General features: G+C 41.4%; 1 protein-coding gene across 1 annotated transcript in view; it reads right to left on the minus strand.

Moving 5' to 3' along the window:
- Positions 1–17,592: 17,592 nt before the first annotated feature.
- Positions 17,593–24,407, minus strand: part of LOC122797694 (chymotrypsin-like elastase family member 2A) — a 96,070-nt gene continuing 89,255 nt past the window's right edge. Inside the window, exon 5 of the mRNA XM_044066228.1 lies at positions 17,593–17,619. Within this exon, the coding sequence (XP_043922163.1) occupies positions 17,593–17,619 (27 nt within the window). The remainder of the gene's footprint in view (positions 17,620–24,407) is intronic.

A 24,407-nucleotide genomic window follows, 5' to 3' on the forward strand; every position in this document is an offset into this window, starting at 1 on the left:
TCAGTTTTAAAGTGAATGTGGCTGATATGTAGTGACCAGGAAGGAAGATACAATTGGTGCAAGGCAAAGAAACCCCATACTGGTAAGGATCAGTTCCAGGATTTTACTGTCCTTGTTTGGAATGCAGACTAACAGGTCCAGAGAGTTTGCAATGGGGGGAGTCCAGAAATTTCCAGACATACTATTTCAGGATATGCCTCCCAGTTAATGAAGGGGTAGCTGAAGTCTACTAGGAAAGCGGTGTTTGCTTACTGCATAGGACATTCATAATGGTTAGGTAGGTAGGTTGGTAGGTAGGCAGAATGGGCTGAAGTGGACATGAGTGGGTCTTATAGTTAGCTATGATATAATATGGGGTTTCATTAATAGTAAGTTTGATGTGGAGGAGTTCTGGGTCATTATCTTGTCTAATGAGTCTGGAGGTGATTTTTTTAACAATATGAATACATTACTACAAGCAGCGGTGATGCAGCAGTAGCATTGTTGCCTCACAACACGAGGTTTTACCATTCGATTCTTGGCTGGACCACCTTCTGTGTGAAGTCTGCATGTCCTCCCCGTGGTCGAGTGGCATTCGATAGACATGTGTAGAATGGGCATGCCTTCGTTGAAGGTTGGGTGTTGAGCTGGCACCTCGGCACCTGTAAATAATTTACTGCCAATCATTAGCAGACCGGAGTTCCTCTGTGGCAACCCCTAACCAGGAAAATCAGAAAGAAGAACTAACTACCTTCAGTGCCGTTGCCTAATGCCATGGGCTGAACATGTGATAAGCATTGAAACACGGTACTAATGGAGTGGTCTTACTGGTCTTCAACCAAGACTCAGTGACAATACATATATCAATGTTTTCCAGGATAAGAACAGCTTATAGGGAGTGAAGGTTTTTTTTTTTAATTAAGGCTCCTAACATTGAGCAGCAATACCTTTACATTATCCAGATTCTTTTTGCTATGTTGTAAAATTTGGAAGACTGAAATTGCCTAAAAAAGGCACTAAGGGATGGAAAGGTTTTTAGCCAATATATGAAAGCCTTAGAGGAATGAAACAGACCATCCCAGGCAAAGCAGTTAGGACTACCCACCAACTTCTCCAAGGCTAATATATATTTTACCATTAAGAATGATAAAAGAAGCTACATCAGTTGTTGAAATCAATAATCTTTTGTTCATATTAAGGCATCATTCTTGGTGATGGTAGAACGCTACTTAATAATAGGTCCATACCCACCAGAGACACTATTCCAAGAGCTCCATCATGTCTCTTTTAGCCCAGGGAAGTACACTTCAAATCATTTACAACCATGTGAAATATCACTTTGTCGTATGTATACTTCTGTTGCAAGGACTTGAATGCATGCATGATGTAGCAAAGCCTGGCACCTGACAAGCAACTGATAGTGATCCTCTCCTTGCATAGCCTGGAGAGTGATGCTTTGACTCAATCAGAGACCAGCAGGAATCAATGCCCCTATAGGTTCATAGGTTCATAGGTTTATACTAGGCTATCTGCCCTAAGGCATTTATAAGCCTAGCCCAAATTTTTGTGGCTTACGCCACCCCTTATATGAAAAAATACTGTGCCCATTAGTTTGTTGTGCCTCTGTCCAGCAGTGACACAGAGATGATTCCCGGGGTAAACCTACGATCTCCCATCCACAGGTCTAGATTTCTCTTGAACAGAGTCAGCGAGGTGCTCTGCCTCACATGGACCGGGATTTTATTCCACAGCATAGGGAGTCTCTGAGTGATAAATCTATCCCTCCAGCACGTCCTATTTATATCCGTGCTAAGGTTTAAGTCGCTTGCTCTAGTGGTTTTGGTGGATTTGGATTTTTGAGGTGGAGCATGTCCATTAATTCCGGGTTGGACATGGCCTTGTATGTCAGGCACATGTCACCTCTGAGCAGACAGTATGCGACTGAATAGAGCTGGAGTTTCTTCAATCTGGCATCATATGACAGATTTTGGAGTCCCTTTATCCTTTTGGTGAGGAACTTTTGGGGTCTCTCCAATTGCTGCAGATGTCGGGTGAGATACATCCCGAATGGGGCATTGTACTCGATCATTGGTCTGATAAGTGAAGAGTACAGGGGAACAATGACCTCACTAGATCTGGATGTGAATCCCTTCATGATCAGGTGGGCAATGTAGAAGGTCTTTCTAACCACTTTAGCAATGTGAGTGTCAAAAGAAAGGCCACTGTCAACCTGGGTCCCCAGGCCCCTGATAACCTCTTCTGTGCTTAGTGGATTGCCACCTATATGGTAGCTTGGGGTTACCTTGTTTTTCCCGAAGGGTATGACTATACATTTTTGGCGTTTAACTTCAGGCCATGGCTCTGGCACCAGCTATCTGTTTCCGTGAGTCCCTTCTGAAGGATATCCGTGTCCGATGCACTTTCCACTATGGCGCCCAGTTTGCAGTCATCTGCAAACTTTGTCAGCCAAAGTCCTCCCATGCTGGCCTGTACTTCTGAGAAGTAGATGCCGAACAATAGGGGCCAAGGACCGAGCCCTGTGGGACACCACTTGTGACCGGCTTGGAGTCTGACACAGTGCCAGCAACTCTAACCCTGTGGGTTCTGTCCTTAAGCCAGTTTGCAACCCATCTTGTGACATATGGGTTTACATTTAAGCTGGTAAGTTTTTCTACAATACCCGAGTGGGGTATTGTGTCGAAGGCCTTTGCAAGGTCAAGGTAGGCTGTATGGACTGCCTTTCCCTCATCAATGGCCTTGGTGACTGTTTCAAGAAGTCGACCAAGTTCAAAAGGCATGATCTTCCCTTGACAAAGCCAAACTGGGTCGGGTCCAATGTCTGCAAGTCCCTATATCTTTGTTTATGAGTTCCATTATGATCCTCTCCATAGCTTTGCAGACTAGACTTGTTAAGCTTATGGGGCGGTAATTACCAGGGTCCGTAGAGGCGCTGCCTTTGTGGAGTGGGACCACAGTTGCCGTACGCCACTCCTTGGGCATGTATCCTGTGGTAAGGCTGAGATTAAACAGCTGCCTTATGTGCGGGTTAATTCCTCATTTAGCTTGTAGCACACAGCCGGGGACACCATCCGGTCCCATTGATGCTGTGTTTTTAGCTTTAGAGAGAGCAGCTTTCACCTGCGCATTTGAGACGTCCGGGAGGCTACACTCGGCTGGGATAGTTATCTCTCCTTTAGGGGAGAGGGGTGAAGTTTGCACTGAACCTGTCTGCCAGTATGTTGGCAATGTCTGTGGGTTCAGTGATTTTTGTATCATTTTGGACTAATTCTGAGCATATCTGGGAGTTTCCACCCAGGTTCCTAACATAGCTGAAAAGGCCTTATGATTGTCCTTTGAATCCATGGCAATTTTTCTCTCAAAATTGGCCTTAGTTGATTTTATGAGTGCTCGTAATTTTTACTAATAATGATCAGGGGTGACTTCCCTTTTATGGATTTTGTTCTATTATGTAATAGCTTTCTCCTCTTATTGTAAAGTTTGTTAATGGCTGGGGTCCACCAGACTGGACGTTTGCCCTTTGTGGAAAGAGTCTTGGTTTTATTTGGGATTGCCTGATCCATGCAGTCCTGGAGGTGTTCATAGAAGGCATTTGTAAGGGCTTCCGCAGCTTGGGTTGTGGTTTCCTCTGGCTCAGGGGCCTTGAAGGATACCACACCAGTCTTGAGTAGTGTGAAGTTTGCTTTAGAGAAGTTCTTCACTATAGTCTTTTTTGTTTGGGGTGGGGCGGGATGTGGATTTCCAGTGAGATTAGTTTATGATCAGATCTCACCAATGAGGGATATACTTCCGTGTGGAGCATTTTGTCCCCATGTTTGTGACAATGAGATCTAGTATATTTTCTCCTCTCGTGGGAACAGTGACTAGCTGTTCCATGGCATTTGAATTTATGAACTCCAGGAACCGTTGGGCTAGAAAGTTAGGGCTTGAGTAATGTTCCCAGTCTATATTCGGGTAGTTGAAGTCACCCAATATGATGGTGTTTGGAGATACATTTATACCCTCCAGTGTCTTCAGGAAGGCTGTGTGGGGTTCCTGAGTTTGAGAGGGTGGCCTGTAGCATGCTACAACTTGTAGAGCAGTTTTGCCTATGGTTAGTTGCACCTGGATGGTTTCCGAAGCTTTGTGCGTTGCCACCAACCTGGAGGTGTGGGTATCCTTTATGAACATGGATACACCCCCTCCTTTTGTGGTGTGGTCCGGGTTTTGGGGCCGGAACGCATGATATGAGGTAAAACCTAATAGTGCCGGGGTGCTCTCAGGAGCCTTGAACCAGGTTTCAGTTACAGCACAGACATCGATGTTCTCCATACTGAGAAGGGCCTAGAGTGCATGCATTTTGAGATTTAGACTTCTGGCATTGAGCAGCATTACCCTCAGTTTCTTCCCATTTTTGTTTTCTAGGGTGGTAGGTTTAGAATTTGAGCCTTGCCTAAAAAGGCACTATGGGGGTGGCAAGAGCCTTAGCCAATATCCGAATCCCAGGGTGACAGGTGCAAGCCGTCCCTTGAAGCAGCGTGGCTTGTCAAGCATGTCATCCCAGGCAGACAGACACTGGATCCCCTTTGAATGACACCAGACATTAAGCCAATTGTTAAAGCTGATCATCTTGTCTCTATATTGTGGCATCATTCTTGGTGAAGGAAGGATACTGCTCAGGGTTAGGGTCATACCTGCCTGGGCTACATAATCAGAGAGCTCCTCTATGTCTCTTTTCATGTAGTCCAGGGAGGTACGTCTCAGGTCGTTCACACCAGCATGGACAATGACTGTGTCATATTTGTACTTGCCGTGGAGTGACCCGAGTGCTTGTGTTATGTGGCGGATTCTAGCGCCCGATTGGCAGCTTACTGTGACCCTCTCCTTGTTCAGCCTGGTGAGTGGGACGTCAGTGTGTCTGACTATGGAGTCACCTATGACAAGTATGTTTGATGTTGTATTTGGCCTTAAGGGCTGTGACTGCTTTGCACACTGCTTTTGTGGTTTATGTGTTGCTTGTGGGGTGTCTTGAGGTAGCAGTTGTTTGGGTGTCTGCTTTGGAGGCCTCTGCTGTTTAGGTAAATTTTTACTCAGAGCCTCCGAGTATGTCTTTGTGTGTTTATGTGTTTGATTCAGTGGAGTGGTAGCATTATGTGAGGCTGGTTTTGTGGTGTGTGTAGTTGCCTTCTCCTCCTGTCTGGTCTTGCCAGTCCTGAGTTGAGAGAGCTCAGCCTCCAGTTTGGCTAAATAGCTGCATCTCGCAAGTATTTGTGTTATGTGGGAGGAGGAGAGGGTTGTCTGTGTACATGAGGCAGTTATAACATTGCCTCAAGATTCCCAGATTCACCAGCTGGACCGGAGAGGAGATTGACAACTGACCTTTGCACATGCTAGAATAATATTGGGAAATCCTTAATTGAAAACAAGGGCCAGTGGGGAGTGAGGGTGTAGTGCTTTTAATTTTTAGTGCTGACTTATATAATTGCTTTAGTGAGCAAGTGCCAGGTAACTTGAGTGCAATGTGTTACAAGTAACTAAATGCAAAAACGACAAACAGTAACTTTCTTTCAAGTGAAACAAGGAAATAAGTACAGTAAGCAATGCAGATATCACTAGTGATCCACAGAAGCACTGAGAAGTTGCGTATTAGGTGGAATTAGCTTCCAGGGAAATAACAAGCAAACAAACAACAAGCATATAAACAAAGCTAGATTCAGCAGGCCTGGATCTAGTCTATGCTAGAGCAAACAAGGTGAACCAATTTCAGTAAGATACAGTTCAAATATTCAGGCACTATAAACCTTTAACCAGAAATTCCCAGCTCAGAAGGGCAGAGTCCAGCCTCTTCTCCCACAAGAGTGCAGACCACGAACCTTCTTAATGTAAAATAACTGGCCTGAAGCCCAAGTGCCTAAACCAGAACTAATACACTTGGACACTGGGCTCTCAATCAGCAGTTCCCAACTTAGAAGGATGAAAGCTACCTGTCCTGCCACCACAGTGCTTGCCACAAACCTTCCTAATGTAAAACAACTGGTCTGAAGCCCAAGTGCTTAATCCAAAAGACTTGAATGATAGCTACACTTTAATCAAGTTACAACCAAGCAGTAATAAATACTATTGAATACTTAAGAGAATGTCTGGATTAGTGCTCAAGTTACACAAACAAATGATGCTCCTTCAGTCACCAGGGAAAAAGTAGTAACATTAATCCCAAACTGGTTCCAAAGAAGTAATATTTCTGGCTTTCCAGTGATGGGTAATCTCTAGGAAGATTAGGAAATGATGTAACCCTGCCCTCTCCCTTCCCAAAAGCAAAACAGAAGCACTAATCCCAAGCAGTATCCTAGTCGCAGATGTTACAGACTTTAAAAGTAAAATGAAAAAAGATATTAATACTCCAAATATTGCAGAGTGCACTGAGTGAGAAAATATGAAACTGAGGCTAACTCAAGCTTTAAGAATTTAAATGAAGAGCCTTCCCAATTTGATCTTTTAGGTCCAGTAGAATGAGCATATGAGATGAGGCTTTTACAGTAGGGGTGACCATTTCAAATGCCACCAAGTTTAAAAGCGCAGCAGAAACAGGCTGTGTGTGTCGGGAAAATAAAATGCAATCACACACCAATGACAGTCTTTCTGCACTTGCAGCTAAATAAGAAATCATCTAAAAATATTAAATAAGAAAACTTACGTCTCAGCTCCTCCCCGCAGTTAGCTAGATATAACTCCTTATCATCCAGTGAATGGAAAGGATGTTTTTAACTGACCCTAGACAAGAACATTTAAAGCCATATTCATTTATTTATTTGACATTGTTTAGCAGGAAAGTCCAACTGGGCCAGAAAGTTACTATTTTCAGTATTGGCCTGGGAAGAAATGCTCCACAATCACAATCTTTCAGAAATGAAGTACAGATATTTTAAATCACAAAGTATTATGTTACACTACAAAACATAACAGTGAAAAAATATTGTAATGAGAAAAACATAGAGCATATGTTTCATAGTCCAGTCCAATAAAAACAATAACACTAGTTAGGGAAATATGTGAGGAAAAATGCATTAGTCTTTTTATTTGTTACATAGATTAATATGTGATGAATGAGACAATTCTAATAAGAGGGTATTTATTATGTTATTGAAAAGTCATAATATTGAATGGCTTTTCATCGACATGTAAAAGTCGAACTCTCATAATAACAATCAGCCGAATGAGCAAATTCTTTCCCTAGGAAAGAAACTGCTTGACCATCCTTGTGAGTTTGCCCTTTTCCCCACTGTAGTGTTATCTTGAAGTTGGTATATTTAGTAAGGGAGTGTGGGGGCACAGCCCCCCACATTGGTGGGTGTGGGGGCGAAGCCCCTCACTTTATGTTTAATGTAGTGTGTAGTTCGTGGTAGGGCTAGCTAGCAATTTCTTTCCCAGGGAAAGAATTTGCTCGTTCGGGTTTTCGCTATTATGAGAATTCGACTTTTACGGGTCGATGAAAAGCCGTTCGATATTATGGATTTTCGATAACGTAATATACACCCTAATATGAGATTACATGATTAGAGATAGTGAGGGGAAATTGATTGATATCTTAATATGAAAGTTGGTGTTCATATTACAGTTATAGAAGGAAGAAGGAATAAAGATGGAGAGAAAAGGAAATTATAAATAGAGTGCAGGATAGAGTGTCTTCAGGTAGCTAAGGTGAGTAGAAAAGAAAGAGAAAGAGGAGTGGGAAAAACAAAAGAAAGGAGTGGAGTAGGAGGTTGAAGAAGGTTGTGAAGTGTGATTTACACTGAAAGGGTGAGTAAAGTATAGTGAGTAAGTTCAGTTAGGCTTGGCACAGGAGCAGGTCCATGATTTTGTATAGTATTCTTTTAGGGAGCATTTAAAGGTGGGTAGGTTAGAAATAGTTTTGGTGGTTAGAGGTAAGGTGTTCCATTTTTTGCCACTGAGTATGAGTATAGGCTTTCTCCAGGGGATTTATTTGGATTATTTATGGTGAGAAGTTGGTTTGTCTTCTGATGTAAATGTTCTTTTAGGAAAATATATGTTAATTAAAGGTATAAGACCTGGGCAGGCTTATGGTTTGTGAATGATTTTATGTGTTGTTATAAGCTGAATGTAGGAGAGGTAGAGGGGGAGTTCCAGTCAGCTAATGGCTTGCAAAGCTTTACAGTGATTGGATGAATTAGCAGCAAACTTGGCAATTCTGTTGTAGCAGCTTTCAAGTTTGTTTTTTATGGAGGATCGTAAATTGGTTAGAAATGCTGCTCGATAGAGTAGGGAGAGTGGAAGGTAGGTTTTGGCTGGAGTAATTCTTGTGGGTATGCTAGAAAAAAATTTGTTTCTGTATAATATGCCTAGTTTTTGATAGTTTTCTTGACTTTGCTTTGGATTTGGAGGACACATTTAAGATTCTCATCTAGTATGACTCCTAATAGTTTGGTATGGTGGACCAATTCAATTTCAGTACCATTTGTCCTAAAGATTTTGAAAGATGCTTTGATAGGGGTATGAGATTTGGGGGTAAAGAGGATGTTTGTTTTTGGGGGTTTGCCTAAAAGTTGTGCTGTTATAAGCCAAGTTTCAATGGAGATAACATCTTGTTGAGTGATTTCTTGGAGGTGAGTTAAAGTATATGAAGAGCAGATGATGGTTGAATCATTTGCATATTGAATCAAGGGTACCTTCCCAAGAAGATGAAAGTAGGTTATTGATAAAAAATATTGAATTAATAGACAGCCAAGGACAGATCCCTGTGGGACTCCTGTGGAAGTGGGAAGGTATGCAGAGATGGATCCTTGCCACTTTACAGTGTTGCCTGTTGGCAAAGTAGCTAGAGAACCATTGAATAGATAGAGATGATATATGCAGGGTAGAAAGCTGATTGAGAAGTTTGTGTGAGAGACCTTGTCAAATGCTTTTGATAGATCAAGAAATTCTACAGATACAAGTTTTATTAGAGTTGCAAGTGTTATTGACAGTGCCTGCAGGTGCTGTGGCCTAGCTAAAATTCATGTTGCTTATTGGTGATTATCATATTTTTAAGTGATATTGGAGAAATTGTTGATGTACACATCTTTCAATGATTTTAGAGAGGGCAGACAGGATGGGTATGGGACAGAAATTTGTAATGTCAGTGGAATTACCTCCTTTATATAAGGGGATAATATGCACCATTTTCCTTAAGTTAGGGGCACAGGATTCTGTTATTGATATATTAATAAGACTGCTGATTGCTTATACTATTGCAACTGCAGTTCAACTGAGATATTCCCGGAAAGGTTGTCAGCTGAGGAAGAACAAGGTTTTACTTTATGTAAAAGCTTTTTTATGAAAGTTATAAAACCTGGTTGAAAAGTAAAGTGGGTGGAGTTGTCTGTATGTATATCAGAGAGGTTGCAATTAGATGAGTGTTTTGAAGAAAATATGTTACGGTCTAAGGTAGTTGAAGTTAGCTGTGTGGAAGGGGATTTGTTAGGTGAGTTTGAGGTTACATTGGCTATGCATTCTGTGAAGTATTTATTGAAAGAGGTAGCTGTTTGAAGAGGGGCAAGCCTTGGTATGGTCTGGGATCCTTTTTTGTTCCTGGACTGATGAGAAAGGATATAGAGGACCAGAATATTTAGGGTTGTTTTTATGGCTATCTTGTAGGTGAGTGTAATAAGACTTTTTATCTCTGTTGACTTGCTTCTTGACTTGGTTTTGTAGCTGTCTAAATAGTTGCCAATTTTTGTCATTTTTATTCTTTTGCAAGTTAATTCATGCTTTCTCTCTGTCTTTCATAAGGAGTTTGCATTGGTTGGTGAGCCATGAGGTATGGTTGTTTAAATTCTTTTGTACACTGTGGTGCTAATTTGTTAAGAATATTTGGAAATGCTGTATTGAAGTATTCAACTGCATCATTAAAGAGGAGTCTTTTAGAATGGACCAATTAACTACTTTCAGAGCTTCAGTGAAAGACTCTTTGAAGAAATTGGAGAGATTATGGGTAGTTTTAAGCTTATGTTCCTTTGTTGGTTGGGTAATACTCCTTAGAGTATAAGCTGGTAGGTGGCCACTTAGTGCTTCAGTGCTACCCAAGGAGGTAAAATTAGATGGGCTGGTAATCAGAATCCAGTCAGTATAGATCATTGGGAGTTAATTTTGCCATATCTGGTTGGTGAATTAATAAGTTGAGTGAATCAAAAGAGGTTCATGCTGTTGATTGCTGAATTTGCAGATAAAGCTTGCCAGTCAATGTTTACATCACCCAGAAAGATAATTTCATTTGTGATTGCATCTGCTATTCAGGATAGTATGATTAGAAGAGACCAAATGGCTTAGTGCATAAGGTCTTCGCCTCCCATGCACAAGGTACAAGGTTCACTCCTGACCTACGACCAATGCCTGTTTGGAGTTTGTATGTTCTCTTTTGTCTCCGTTGGGTTTCTCCCATGTCCAAAAAAAAAAAAACTTGCTGAGTGTTTCCATCTCAAACTTACCAATGAATGGAGCTGTGGGCAGCACCACAGACTCTACATGGTGCCCTATAAGGAGAAGAGTTGTACAGACCAACCACTTTGGGCATCTACTGTGGTGCGCAGCATCCTCAAAATAGGAGAACACGAATCATAGACTGCACACCTTGGCAGGGCTAGCCACTGGATGGTGTAAACTATGGCTCTAGGTGATTTGGTCATGTTGACTAATGTCACCAAAAATGGGCATGGGGAGTTACTGGTGATAGTTGGGTTGAGGACCGGGCCTACTCTGACCCATGCCAGGGGGGAGGGGTATATGTGCCCATATTAGCCAGTGTGTGCCTGCCATAAAGTCCAGCATCCCTGGGTCAATAAGCTACTGGATGGCCTGTGTCTAGTTGCCCAGCCTGGGTTACCTGGGACAGCTCTAATGAGCGAAAGCTGGATGTAAAACTAACCAACCTGCCAAACATGAACTGAAAATGACTACACTTAATGTAGGTTCACTGACAGGATGCAGCTTAAAAGTGGATGACATGATGATATGGAGGAGGCTAGACATCCTGTGTATGCAAGAGATGAGATGGAAGGGGAGTGCAGCAAAGCCACTTGACATGGGATCCTGAGTCTACTACTCAGGTGGAGGGCAGGCTAGAAATGGTGTAGGAATTGTGGTGAGACAAAGGCTTCTGAAGGCAGTAAGGGATATCATCAGAATTAATGACAGACTCATGGCAGTCAGACTGCAGTGTAATTATTCATAATCTCAGCCTATGCCCCACAGCAGGGTTGTGATAGTGAGGAAAAGAGTGCATGCAGACAGCAGTTGCAGGACTAACTAGATAAAGCAGGACAACATGAATTGGTGTTGATAATGGGTGACCTGAATGTACATATCGAGACAGACAGAACAGGATATGAGGACTGCCTGGGTCCACATGGGTGGAGCAACAGGAATAAAGAAGGAGAATCTATTCTAGATTTATGTCTGGCAAAGTAGCCAAGACATGGTTCAGAAAGAGAGACAGTCACAAAATCACATACAAGAGTAGTCAACATGCAACTCAGGTAGATTTCCTCCTAGTAAGGAAAAGACAATGGGGCAGAATCCATGACTGCAAACAGTGAAACAGTTGGCCCACAGCATAAACCACTAGTTGCCACAAACAACTGCAAGCAGTGGTCAGAGAAGGCTGTAAAGTCAACAGAGACCAGGCTGAAGACCTGGAAGTTGATTGGAGAGAACGTACAACAGTTCAAGGAATTACTCAGAGCTCTAGCATTCCAAGATGAGGAGGAAATAGGTGGAGTTGAAGAAGAATGGCAGCACCTAAAAACAGCATGTGTTAGGACTGCATAAAAGATATATGGCTGAGCCAGGTATGGAAATAAGGTACATAACGAAAGCTGGTGGTGGAAAGCAGAAGTCCAGGAAGTCATCAAAAGAAAAAAGGAGTGCAGGAAGAAGTGAGAGACAGAAAAGACTGACCAGGCTAGGAAGGAGTACTGGTTGGCTAACAAAGAAGCTAAGAAAGAAGTTACAATAGCAAAGTATAGGGCATTGGAGGCACTGTGCCAACTTCTGGAAAGTGACTCAGTAAGGGGAACAAAGAAACTATATCAGGTTGCAAGGCAAAGATAGAAAGATAAAAAAGATAGTCAGACACCCTTCATAAGGGATACCAGCCACAACCTGCTCACCAGCCCAGAGGACATCAAAGGCAGATGGAAGGAATATTTCCAGCAGCTTCTAAATTAGGAAAACCCCACAGAAGATGTACTGCCCCAGAAACAGCCTACAATGAGAGAAGAAGAGGAACACATCTAGAAGAAGTAAGAACAGCACTAAGGACGATGAAGTCAGAGAAAGCAGCAGGCTCAGATGAAGTCACAGCAAATATGCTAAGATGCTGGGTGAGATAGGGGAGAAATGGTTCCTGGGGATATTAATCGCAGTGTGGAGAGAAAGGCGTATCCCAGATGACTGGAGAATAAGCATACTCGTGCCAGTGTACAAGAACAAATGGGACAGCCACAACTGTGGGCAGTACAGAGGCATCAAACTCCTATCACATTGCATGAAAGTTCTGGAAAGGGTGATTAATAAATGGATACGCAGAGTAGTAAAATGTAAGATGGGAGATGAGCAGTTTGGATTCAGATCAGGCTGCAGCACAAATGACCTGATGTTTGCACTGAGACAGATACTTGAGAAGAAGCTAGAGATGAGGACAGAGTCCAACTGGGCATTCCTAGATGTGGAGAAAGCATATGACAAGGTCCCAAGAAAGCTGATCTGGGCAGTACTGTGGTGGTTTGAAGTCCCAGAAACATTGGTAGAATTAGTGCAGGCTATGTACAAGGGCCCAATGACTCAAGTATGAACAGTGTTCAGCCTCACAGAGGGGTTCCCAGTGGGTGTAGGTGTACATCAGGGTTCAGCTCTGAGCCCAGTGCTGTTCATACTGGTGATGGACTACATTAGCAAACAGGTTGGAGGGAACAGATCAACAATGCTGCTGTATGCAGATGATGTGGCAGTACAGGCAGACTCTGAGCTAAACCTTCAGCAAATGATAAAAGAATGGAATGCAAATCTGAAGGCACATGGGATGAAACTGTGCACAAATAAGACTGGTGGCAGCAAACTGGGGAAATCAGAAGAAGCCGAGAATAGAGATAGAAGAGAAGATAGTGGAACAGGTAAACAGCTTCAAGTGTCTGGGAGGAGTAGTTGATGAGAAGGGTAGTCTGAATGAAGAGCTCAATGCTAGAATCAGAGGGGCTGCAGCCAACTGGCATAGAGTATTAGGAGTAGTCTATGACAAAGGAATGCCAAACATGCAAAAAAGTAAGGAGTACAAGACAGTGGTGCGACCAGTACTACTGTATGGTAAAGAAACCTGGGCAGTAAAGGCAGAACAGTTGAAGAAACTAGAGGTGATAGAAATGAAGTGCATGAGATAGGTGATAGGATGCACACTGTGGGACAGACAAAGAAATGAGGACATAAGAGCAGAAACCAAAGTAGCTCCAATTGCAGAAAAGATCAAAAAGAACAGGTTAAGGTGGTTTGGGCACATGTGTAGAAAAGTATAAGACAATCTGGTGAGGAAGATTTGGGACAGACCGGAAGAAGGTAAGAGGAAGCGGGGACATCCAGCAAAGAGGTGGCTGGATTGTGTGAAAGAAGATCTGTGACAGCAGGAGTGTGGCACTGAATCAAGAGAGTTGTCGACAGTTAACATGATACTCTGACCCCATGTAGAAAAATTGGAAAAAAGGAGGCTGATGGTGATGATTCAGGATAGTATGTTTTCAAGTATTGGAATATTCAGTCCTGCAGGGTTAGATAGCATAACAATACACATGCTCTTGTGTCTATTAAGTTTTAGGAATGAGTTTATGATTTCTGCTTTTCCAAAATTTAGGATTTTGCCTATATAGGGAGTTACTGTGGGGCATATTTGGAAATATTATAGCTATTTCTCAAGCCTAATAATATTATAACCAGGGGTAGTAGTATTTCAGCATCTGTTATTTCAGGCTTTAGAGATGTCTCTGTTGTGGCTAAGATGCCCAGGTTGTGCTGAGTCACCCAGGCATCAAAATCTGTGATTTTGTTGCATAAGCATCTAAAGTTTAGACTGACTATATTTTAAACTTTTAAGATATATTATTTGGTCTGTGGGTTGGTTGGGACTTGGGTTGGGATGGATGTCATCACATTGATGTGGTGGATGTCACCACATTGATGTATGGTGGAGAAAGATGGTTTGTTTATTATGGCATTTTTAGCAAAGATGGGTAAAAGTATTACCTTGACATTGGGACTGACATTTTTAGTAGTTTAGGGTTAGAACAGTGGAATGGAGTTATGGTAAATGAGCTTGAAAAGATTTTAGAGTAGCTAGTGGGAAGATGTTTGATAAGTGAGGATAAAGTAATGGTTGAGGTATGCTTATTTATTATTACTATTGGTGGGGATGTTAGGAATGAGAGGAGGAGGAGGATTAATAAGTTGATACAGGAGGCGAACAACATGGTTAGTGTAAAAATCTTGCAGTCTGGTGAGGTAAAGAGTAGTGATAATGTGGAAAATAAATGTTGATGAGGTGGAAGCAGAATGAGAATTGAGAACATAAGTGGGAGGGGATGGTATAATGAGAACAGTTTGTGATTGGATAGCTCAGTTAGGTACATGATAACAGGATGATATGAGGCAGAGTAAGTAAAGTATAAGTATAGCTATAGTGGGGTGGTTGGGAATTGGGGGTAGGGTAGGGGAGCAGAGTGAAGCCTGAGCATAGCAAGTGCTGAATAGTGTGGGTTGGCCCATGGTGAAATAAGTACTAGGAAAACAAGCTGTAAAACTGCAGCAAGGCAGGAGATAAGACAAGTCTTGATAATTTTAATAGTAACACAAGCTGTTAGATTTCTGTTAATATACACCTAAGTTAACTGCAACCGGCAGTATTGCAATGACTTTGGCTTGAAATGAGGCTATAGTAGGTGGAGAATCTACTGAGATGAGGGGAGGGCCAGTCAGGTACTTCAATGAAATGCAGTTACCCCCCCCCACCATGGATGGTTTACCACCAAAAAAAATCAATGAGGTAGAATGTTTATGGATACAAAGACAAGCTCTTTGAACTCCTCTAAATATTTGATGTAAGTCACATCATTTAATTTTATTCTTATTGGCTTTTATTGCTTTTTCAGGGAAAAATTTACACTATTAGAGTAAAATATACTAAAATGTTAATTTAGCTTCACCTTGAGCAGTATAAGGCCTGTGGGTAAGGGTGGGAGTGGGGCTGTCACTCCACCAGATTCAACACTACAGCACAGAACACACTGATGTAGAAGTGAGGGAAAACAAGATATTTCACTAAGGTTAATTTGATTCTTAGAAACTGCCTTAAATAGGTTTTACCTGAAGGTATTGCTTCTTTTGTACTTTTGCAACTAGAGGTAAAACTCATATGTACATCCCTTGGTAGTGAGATTATGTTAACTTTTGCAGCAGCAATTGTCAGACATACTATGTGCTCAGTACATGTAGAGTGAAGTAGTTGGATGGAGATGAGCTCTTTTGTGTTATGGGGTACAGAAATGATTTTGTAATGTTACAGATTTTAAAAGTAGAATGAAAAAAAATGCATTAATATTCCAAATATTGCAGTTTGCACTAATTAAGCAGTACAATATGAAACAGAGGCTAACTCAAGCTTTTAAGAGTTTAAATGGAGAGCCTCCCCAGTTTGATCTTTCAGTGTCCAGTAGAATAAATAGATGAGATGAGACTGGGAGGGCTCCCAAAGTCAAATTTACAGTAGGGGTGGGCATTTCAAAAGCCACCAAGTTTTAAAGTACAGCAGGAGCAGGGTGTATGTGTGTTGGAGAGGATCCAATACAGTCATACACTAGTACTAGTCTTACAGCACTTGCAGCTAAATAAGAATGCAGCTAAAAACATTAAATAAGAAAATTTACTTCTCAACTCCTCCCCAAGTTAGCTAGATGCAACTCCATATCATTCTGTGAATGGAAATGATTTATTTTTCAAACTGACTCTAGGCAAGAACTTTTAAAGCCACATGCAATTCTATCTGTCAGCACAGACTCATAATCTTTGGCTCTGTGTCTTAAGTCAGTCTGTATGCATAATAAGATTCATGTCAGTCCTGTTTTTGAGCATATGGCAAATTCTTTTTCAGCTCATAAAGTTATTAAAACTTGAGAATGGTAGTACTTAAGACAGAATGCTGCTCTTTGGTAAGGTTAACTGTGTTAAATACATTAAATATATCATCAATTCCTAGTTGTAAAACCATGCAATCTAAATTTCTTCAGGCTTTCAACAGACCTGAAGACATACTGTAAGGACTAAACTTTTGCATCAATTGCTTCAACATTCCTGACAAACTATCTTAAACAACCAGTTAAACTAATGCTGTAAGCTTAAGAGTTGTCCTGCAGTTTCTTAAATTACTAGTTAATGAAAGTTACAAAGAGTCCTAAGGGGTTTACTGCACTCAAAAGAATAATGGATAGCTGGTCTGTAAATTATAAGAGTTATGTTGTTTATTTAATTTTGAGTCATTTTTTTACAAAAGTTTTATGTGAATCATTGTCAAATACTTGAAGATAAGTTTAAAGCAATTTTATTTTATTTTTTCAAAACTTATGGTTCATATACAAATCAGCAGTTCTGGCTTCACATCAGCTTGTGGAATTTTGCAGAGTTATAAAACTAAGAAAATCATTTTCAAAAAAATTTGAATGCTCATTGTCAAGCGATTGCTTAAAAATTTGAAAATGATGCTGGAAAACAGGACACAGTGTATTCTAATTTCCAAACCTATCAATCATGATACAAAATCAACTATCAATGGTGTGGCATTGACTAGACATTGCAATTGCTTTAACATTACCTGTGCTGTATAGTCTGTGCTTCTGCTACAACCCTGTTTCTCATCAAAACTTATGGAAAGCAGATGTCATTTAAAGGCAGAAGTAGTGAGATACACACATAGGAGCTGATGACTCAACAGCCATCCAGTCATCGAGGAATGCAGCAAGTGTGAAAGGAAAACACAGTGAGACAGGCCATAACAACTATTAATGGCTATGCAGGCTACATTGGCTCTCACTGCATCAGACAGGCTTTTCTGCAGATTCAAGGAATAGGTGGTGTGTGTGGGAGTATTTACATCTACTCAATGCACCCTACAGGTTGACCAATTGAGGGATCCATAATCTGACCTACTCTCTATCACCTGACTCACTGATAGGGACTGATAAATGGGCCAGTAGTGCTTCTTGGGCAGGAACATGCAGGCTATCATGTAGCCCAGAGACGCCAGATATCTGACCCAATGGACTAAACAGCCCAATTAGGTGCAGACAGTGGAGTCATCATGCAAGATCCCACGGAAGCTGGGACGATAAAAAAAAAAATCAAAATGCTGTTGTGAAATAAGCAGTGATATATAAACAACAAATATATGCATTTTATATAATTAATTAATAACTGACTATTGTCACCTTAAAATACAGCCATGTTACATTTTTTTTAAACGTTATTAAATAAAATAACAAGATATTCAGTGTTCTTTTCCTCGGTGCTTCAAATTGTAATATTTCTTTCAGTTTATGGTCCACCATTTTCACTCATTACCTGAAAATAAAACAAAACATGAAGAGTTAGGAAGAGTAATGCATCATACCGATTGCTGCTAAAGTTAAATTTATGATTGTCCCCATTCTCTCTCAAATGTCTGCCTAAAGAATTATTAGCTACCTCTCTACATATCTCTGATTTATGTTCAATAATCCTGTCCCTTAACCTTCTCGTACATTTGCCTATATAGAATGCTTGACATGCCTTCCAGCATGACATATACACAATAGCTGTAGTAGTGCATGTGGCAAAGCACTTAAAAATAAACTTTAGAGTGGTAGATATAAAATATAAAAATAAAAGAGGTGGTGACTTGAATAATGAGTTTAGAAATATGTGACTATTCATGGATTACACTTTTGGAAGCAGACCACCCACCCAGTTTGAATGTATCAGTTAGTGTTAAACCTATCCTGAAAAAAGAAAACTGTTTTTGAAATAATTAATCATTTCTGTATTCCTTGTGATATATTTATATTTCTATATACGTGTATATCTATCTGTATATATATATATATATATATATATATATATATATATATATATATATATATATAGTTTATATGTATCAGTTTTATTTTATTTTATGTTAGGTAATACATTTGGACTGTGTCATGTGATCGCATTAAGGCTTTTAAATTAGGTATTTAAATGGATGGCTTGATTTGTTTTTTACACACTGATGATGGGTTGATCCCAAAAGCTTTGTGATTTTGTATTTCATGTTTGAATAAAGTGCTGCTTTGCTTATCCTTACATTTCCAGGTCTTGGATTTTAGTTGCAGTGATATTCAAACAAGTCGGCTTTTTACAATTGTACTCTTTGATGCTCTGATTTCAATGAACTGGGATTCAATGTTGTGGCCATTCAAAGAGGAAAAGAGTGCATTCAGACAGCAGTTGCAGGACCTACTAGATAAAGCAGGACAACATGAATTGGTGTTGATAATGGGTGACTTAAATACAAATATCAGGACAGACAGAACAGGATATGAGGACTGCCTGGGTCCACATGGGTGGAGCAATAGGAATAAAGAAGGAGAAGCCATTCTAGACTTCTGTCTGGCAAATGGCTTGATAGTAGCCAACACATGGTTCAGAAAGAGAGACAGTCACAAGATCACATACAAGAGTAGCCAACATGCAACTCAGGTAGACTTCCTCCTAGTAAGGAAAAGGCACTGGGGTAGAATCTATGATTGCAAAGTCATCCCCAGTGAAACAGTTGGTTCACAGCATAAACCAGTAGTTGCCACAATCAGCTGCAAGCCGTGGTCAGTGAAGGCTCTAAGGTCAACAGAGACTAAGCTGAAGACCTGGAAGTTGACTGAAGAGAAAGTACAGCAGTTCAAGGAATTACTCAGGGCTCTAGCACCCCAAGAAGAGGAGGAGATAGGTGGAGATGAAGAAGAATGACAACGCCTAAAAACAGCATGTGTTAGGACTACAGAAAAGATATGTGGCCGAGCCAGGTATGGAAATAAGGTACATAAGGAACGCTGGTGGTGGAATGCAGAAGTGCAGGAAGTAATCAAAAGAAAGAAGGAGTGCAGGAAGAAGTGGGAGATTGAAAAGACTGACCAAGCTAGGAAGGACTACTGGTTGGCTAACAAAGAAACTAAGAAAGAAGTTGCAATAGCAAAGAATAGGGCATCAGAGGCACTCTATCAGCTTCTGGAAAGTGACTCAGTAAGGGGCACAAAGAAACTATACCAGGTTGCAAGGCAAAGACAGAAAGATAAAGAAGATAGTCAGACACACTTCATAAGGGATTCCAGCAACAACCTGCTTATCAGCCCACAGGACATCAAAGGCAGATGGAAGGAGTATTTCCAGCAGCTTCTGAATGAAGAAAACCCCACATAAGCGGTACTGCCCCAGAAACAGCCTACAATGAGAGTAGAAGAGGAGCCAAGCTTAGAAGAAGTAAGAGCAGCACTAAGGAAAATGAAGTCAGGGAAAGCAGCAGGCACAGATGAGGTCACAGCAGATATGATAAAGATGCTGGGTGAGCTAGGGGAGAAATGGCTCCTGAGGGTACTAATTGCAGTGTGGAGATAAAGGCGTATCCCAGATGACTGGAGAATAAGCATACTCGTGCCAGTGTACAAGAACAAAGGGGACATCCACAACTGTGGACAGTACAGAGACATCAAACTCCTACCACATTGCATGAAAGTTCTGGAGAGGGTGATTGATAAATGGATACACAGAATAGTAGAATGTAAGATGGGAGATGAACAGTTCAGATTCAGATCAGGATGCAGCACAATTGCCCCAATGTTTGCATTGAGACAGATACTTGAGAAGAAACTAGAGAAGAGGAGAGAGTCAAACTGGGCTTTCCTAGACTTGGAGAAAGCATATGACAAGGTCCCAAGAAAGCTGATCTGGGCAGTACTGCAGTGGTTTGAAGTCCCAGAAACATTGGTAGAATTAGTACAGGCTATGTACAAGGACCCAGTGACTCAAGTACGAACAGTGTTTGGCCTCACTGAGGGGTTCCCAGTGGGAGTGGGTGTACACCAGGGTTCAGCTCTAAGCCCACTGCTGTTCATACTGGTAATGGACTACATCAACAAACAGGTTGGAGGGGTCAGAGCAACAAAGCTGCTGTATGCAGACGATGTGCCAGTACAGGCAGACTCTGATCTAGAACTTCAGCAAAGGATAGGAGAATGGAATGCAAATCTGAAGGCACATGGGATGAAACTAAGCACAGATAAGACAGTGATAATAGCAACAGTTTGGGGAAATCAGAAGAAGCTGAGAATAGAGATAGATGGGAAGATAGTGGAACAGGTAAACAGCTTCAAGTATCTGGGAGGGGTGGTTGAGGAGAAGGGTAGTCTAAATGAAGAGATCAAAGCTAGAATCAGAGGGGATGCAGCCAACTGGCATAGAGTATCAGGTGTAGTCTATGACAGAAGAATGCCAAAGAAGCTGAAAAGTAAGGTGTACAAGACAGTGGTGCGACCAGTACTACTGTATGGTACAGAAACCTGGGCAGTAAAGGCAGAACAGTTGAAGAAGCTAGAGGTGATGGAAATGAAGTGCCTGAGAAAGGTGGTAGGATGCACACTGCGGGACAGGCGAAGAAATGAGGACATAAGAGCAGAAGCCAAAGTAGCTCCAATTGCAGAAAAGATCAAAGAGAACAGATTACGATGGTAAGGGCACATGTATAGAAAAGCAGAAGACAATCTGGTGAGGGATATTTGGGACAGACAGGAAGAAGGTAAGAGGAAGTGAGGGCATCCAGCAAAGAGGTGGATGGATTGTGTGAAAAAAGATCTGTGACAGTCAGGCATGAGTGTTGAAGAAGGCAGGAGAGTGGCACTGAATCGAGAGAGTTGGCGACAGTTAATACGATACCCCGACCCCATGTGAATGGGAAAAGGGGGGATGATGATGATTCAATCTTTTCATACAGATGCAACATAAACATGATGTGAGCCGAAGGTTTGCATTTTCCTTCTGAATATGCAATGCTTTCTTTCATTACTTTACAGGTTCCTCTTTTGACTACGAGATCTTAAAAAGCAGCACATTGTTAGCTATGAAACATTTTGTGACTATTTAATCATGTGTCTTGTTAAAATATCAAGAAGTGGACATATTTCAACATATAATGATCCTGATAAAGGATTTTGTATGTCCACCAACTTATAGGTTCATAGGTTCATAGATAGGTACTAGGCTATTAGCCCTAGGGCCTATATAAGCCTAGCCAAAAAGATACCCTGGCTTTCACCACCTAAGAAAATTATTTTCCTGTGCCCCTGTCGAGCAGAGCCATGGAAATGATCCCTGGGGTGAATTTCCTATTTCAAATCCACTCATCAAGAATTTTCTTGAAGAGTGCTAATGAGGAGCTCTGTTTGACATAGATAGGTAGTCTGTTCCAGAGTATGGGAAGTCTCTGGGACAGGAATCTATCCCTGCAGCATGTTCTGTTTATTGTGGTGACAAGGTTTAGGTCCCTAGAGTGTGTAGCTCAGAGGGATTGGGATTTCTTTAAGTGGAGCATGTCCAACAGCTCTGGGTTTGACACAGCTTTGTATGTTAGGCAGAGATCGCCTCTGAGTAGGCGATATGCGACTGAGTGAAACTGGAGTTTTTTGAGACGGTCTGTGTAGGGCATCTGTTTGAGGCCAGTAATCCTCTTTGTGAGGTATTTCTGTGGCCTTTCTAGTTGTTGTAGATGTCTTGTGAGGTACATACCAAAAGGGGCGTTGTACTCTATAATGGGTCTAATGAGTGATGAGTAGAGGGAAACAATGACATCTTTTTTTCTGGATGAGAAACCTTTTGTAATGAGGTGAGCCACGTAGAAGGATTTCCTGACCACTGTGGGGATGTGATTATCAAAAGCGAGATTACTGTCCTCCTGTGTCCCTAGGTCTCTTACCATACTTTCAGTGTTAAGTAGACTACCACTTATGTGGTAGTTCATGGGTACAGAGTTTTTACCAAAGGGGATGACAATAAACTTTTTGACATTGAGCTTGAGGCCATGGCTTTGACACCAGGTATCTGTCTCAGTGAGGCCCTTTTGTAGTATGTCGACATCGTTAGGAGTTTTGATTATGGCTCCTAGTTTGCAGTCATCTGCAAACTTTGTTAGCCAAAGACCTTCTGTGTTAGCCTGTACTTCAGAGAAGTAGATACCAAACAGGAGAGGACCCAGGACTGAACCCTGTGGTACCCCACTTGTCACTGGTCTGAAGTCAGATTTGGAGTCTGCTACTTTCATAGTGTGGGTTCTGTCCATGAGCCAGTTGGCAACCCATCTTGTGACATAGGGATTTATACCTAGTTTAGTGAGCTTATCTATAATTCCAGAGTGGGGGATGGTGTCAAAAGTCTTGTTGAGATCTAGATAAGCTGTGTGAACCACCTTACCCTCATCAATGGCTTTAGTGACTGCTTCAAAGAAGTCAATCAGGTTTAGGAATCATGATCTGCCTTTTACAAACCTGAACTGGGTAGGGCCCAGAGTTTGGAGATTACCAATGTCTTTGTTTATGAGTTCCATGATGATACGTTCCATGGCCTTGCAGACCAGGCTCATCAGGCTAATGGGGTGGTAGTTCCCTGGGTTCATCGTGGCTCCCCCTTGGTGGAGTGGGATAACCATCACAGTGCACCATTCAGTGGGCACAAAGCCTGAGGTGAGGCTATGATTGAAGATGGTACTTAGGTAGGGTGCCAGTTCATTCTGCAGTTCGTGTAGAACGCAGCCTGGGATATTGTCAGGTGCCATGGATGCTGTGTTCTTGGCTTTGGAGAATGTGTTTTTTACCTTTGCAGCCATGATTACAGAAACTTTGCATTCTCCCAGTATAGAGATGGGCCCTCTAGGGGGTGAGAGGGGGTAAAGTTAGCACTGAACCTATCTGCCAGGATGTTGGCAATATCAGTTGGTTCTGTATATTTAGTGCCATTGTGCTGTAACTCAGAGAGAACTGAGTGTTGCCATTGAGATTCTTGACATAGCTATAGAATGCTTTGGGGTTGTCTTTAGAGTCAGTGGCAATTTTGTTTTTGTAACTAGCTTTGGAGGATTTTATGAGGGATCGCAGCTTCTTACTGAGGTTGACCAGGGAGTTCCTCCAGTCATTTTACTCTTTTTTTGCAACAGTTTCTTTCTTCTGTTGTAGAGTTTGTTTATGGCAGAGGACCACCAGATTGGTTTCCTTTTTTTGGAGGATAACATCTTAGTTCCATTAGGGATAGCATGATCCATGCGCTTGTGTAAGTGCTTATAAAGTGCATTTGTGCATGATTCAGCAGTCGTACCTCTATTGTCTGTCTGCATGGGTGTCATGAAGTTTGCCACTTCTGTCTTAAGAAGTGTGAAGTTGGCTTTGGAGAGGTTTTTTATGGTGGTTTCCCTAATTGGGGGTGGGGGCGGGATGTGGATGTCTATGGTGATTAGCTTGTGGTCGGATCTGACCATTGAGGAACTGACCTCTGGTGTGGAACACCGGTTGCCCATGTTGGTAATGACCAGGTCCAGGATATTGCTGCCCCTGGTGGGGGTGTGAATAAGTAGATCCAAGGTGCTGGACTTTATGAATTCCAGAAAACTTTGAGCAAAAGAGTTGGTACATGAGTAGTTTTCCCAGTTAATGGTGGGGTAGTTGAAATCGCCCATTATCAGGGTGTTGGGTTGTACCCTAATACTTTCCAGTGTATCAAGAAATGCGGAGGGGGAATCCTGGGGCATGGTGGGGGTTCTGTAGCAAGCTACAATTTGGATTGCAGTCTTGCCCAGAGTTAGTTGCACTTGGATAATCTCGGATGTATTATGCTGTGCAACTAGCCTGGAGGTGTGGATATCCTTAATGAATGTGGTATATTATACATGGCATATTATATATGGTAATTATAGTTTTAGTAATGATCTGCATTTGACATTACTTTATTTTACATAGTAAATGTAAAAATAAATAATTACAACTTAAACTGACTGTCCAAGGTTGCATACTTGTTAAAGGAAATTTATGGTTATAAGTATTCATCTGTTTTACTATGACTGTAGTCTGGGAAATAGCTTTGTTTTTGATTATTTTATGCAGCTAATCAACTTGGCAGAATATCTTAAATGTTATCCATCTCTTTTTATTAATATTGGCCCAAATATTGCTAATTTCATTTTTCTTTCCTTCATTTCAATGTATTTACTCATTAGCTCATAATATTTTCTCTGTGTTTTATTTTATCGTAATAAAATTCTTTTTATGTTTGTAATTATTACTGCACATATGCTCCTGGGCAAT

This window comes from Protopterus annectens, chromosome 3.part1, assembly GCF_019279795.1.
Source record: "Protopterus annectens isolate FY-2018-M chromosome 3.part1, PAN1.0, whole genome shotgun sequence".
Taxonomy (NCBI): Eukaryota; Metazoa; Chordata; order Ceratodontiformes; family Protopteridae; genus Protopterus; species Protopterus annectens.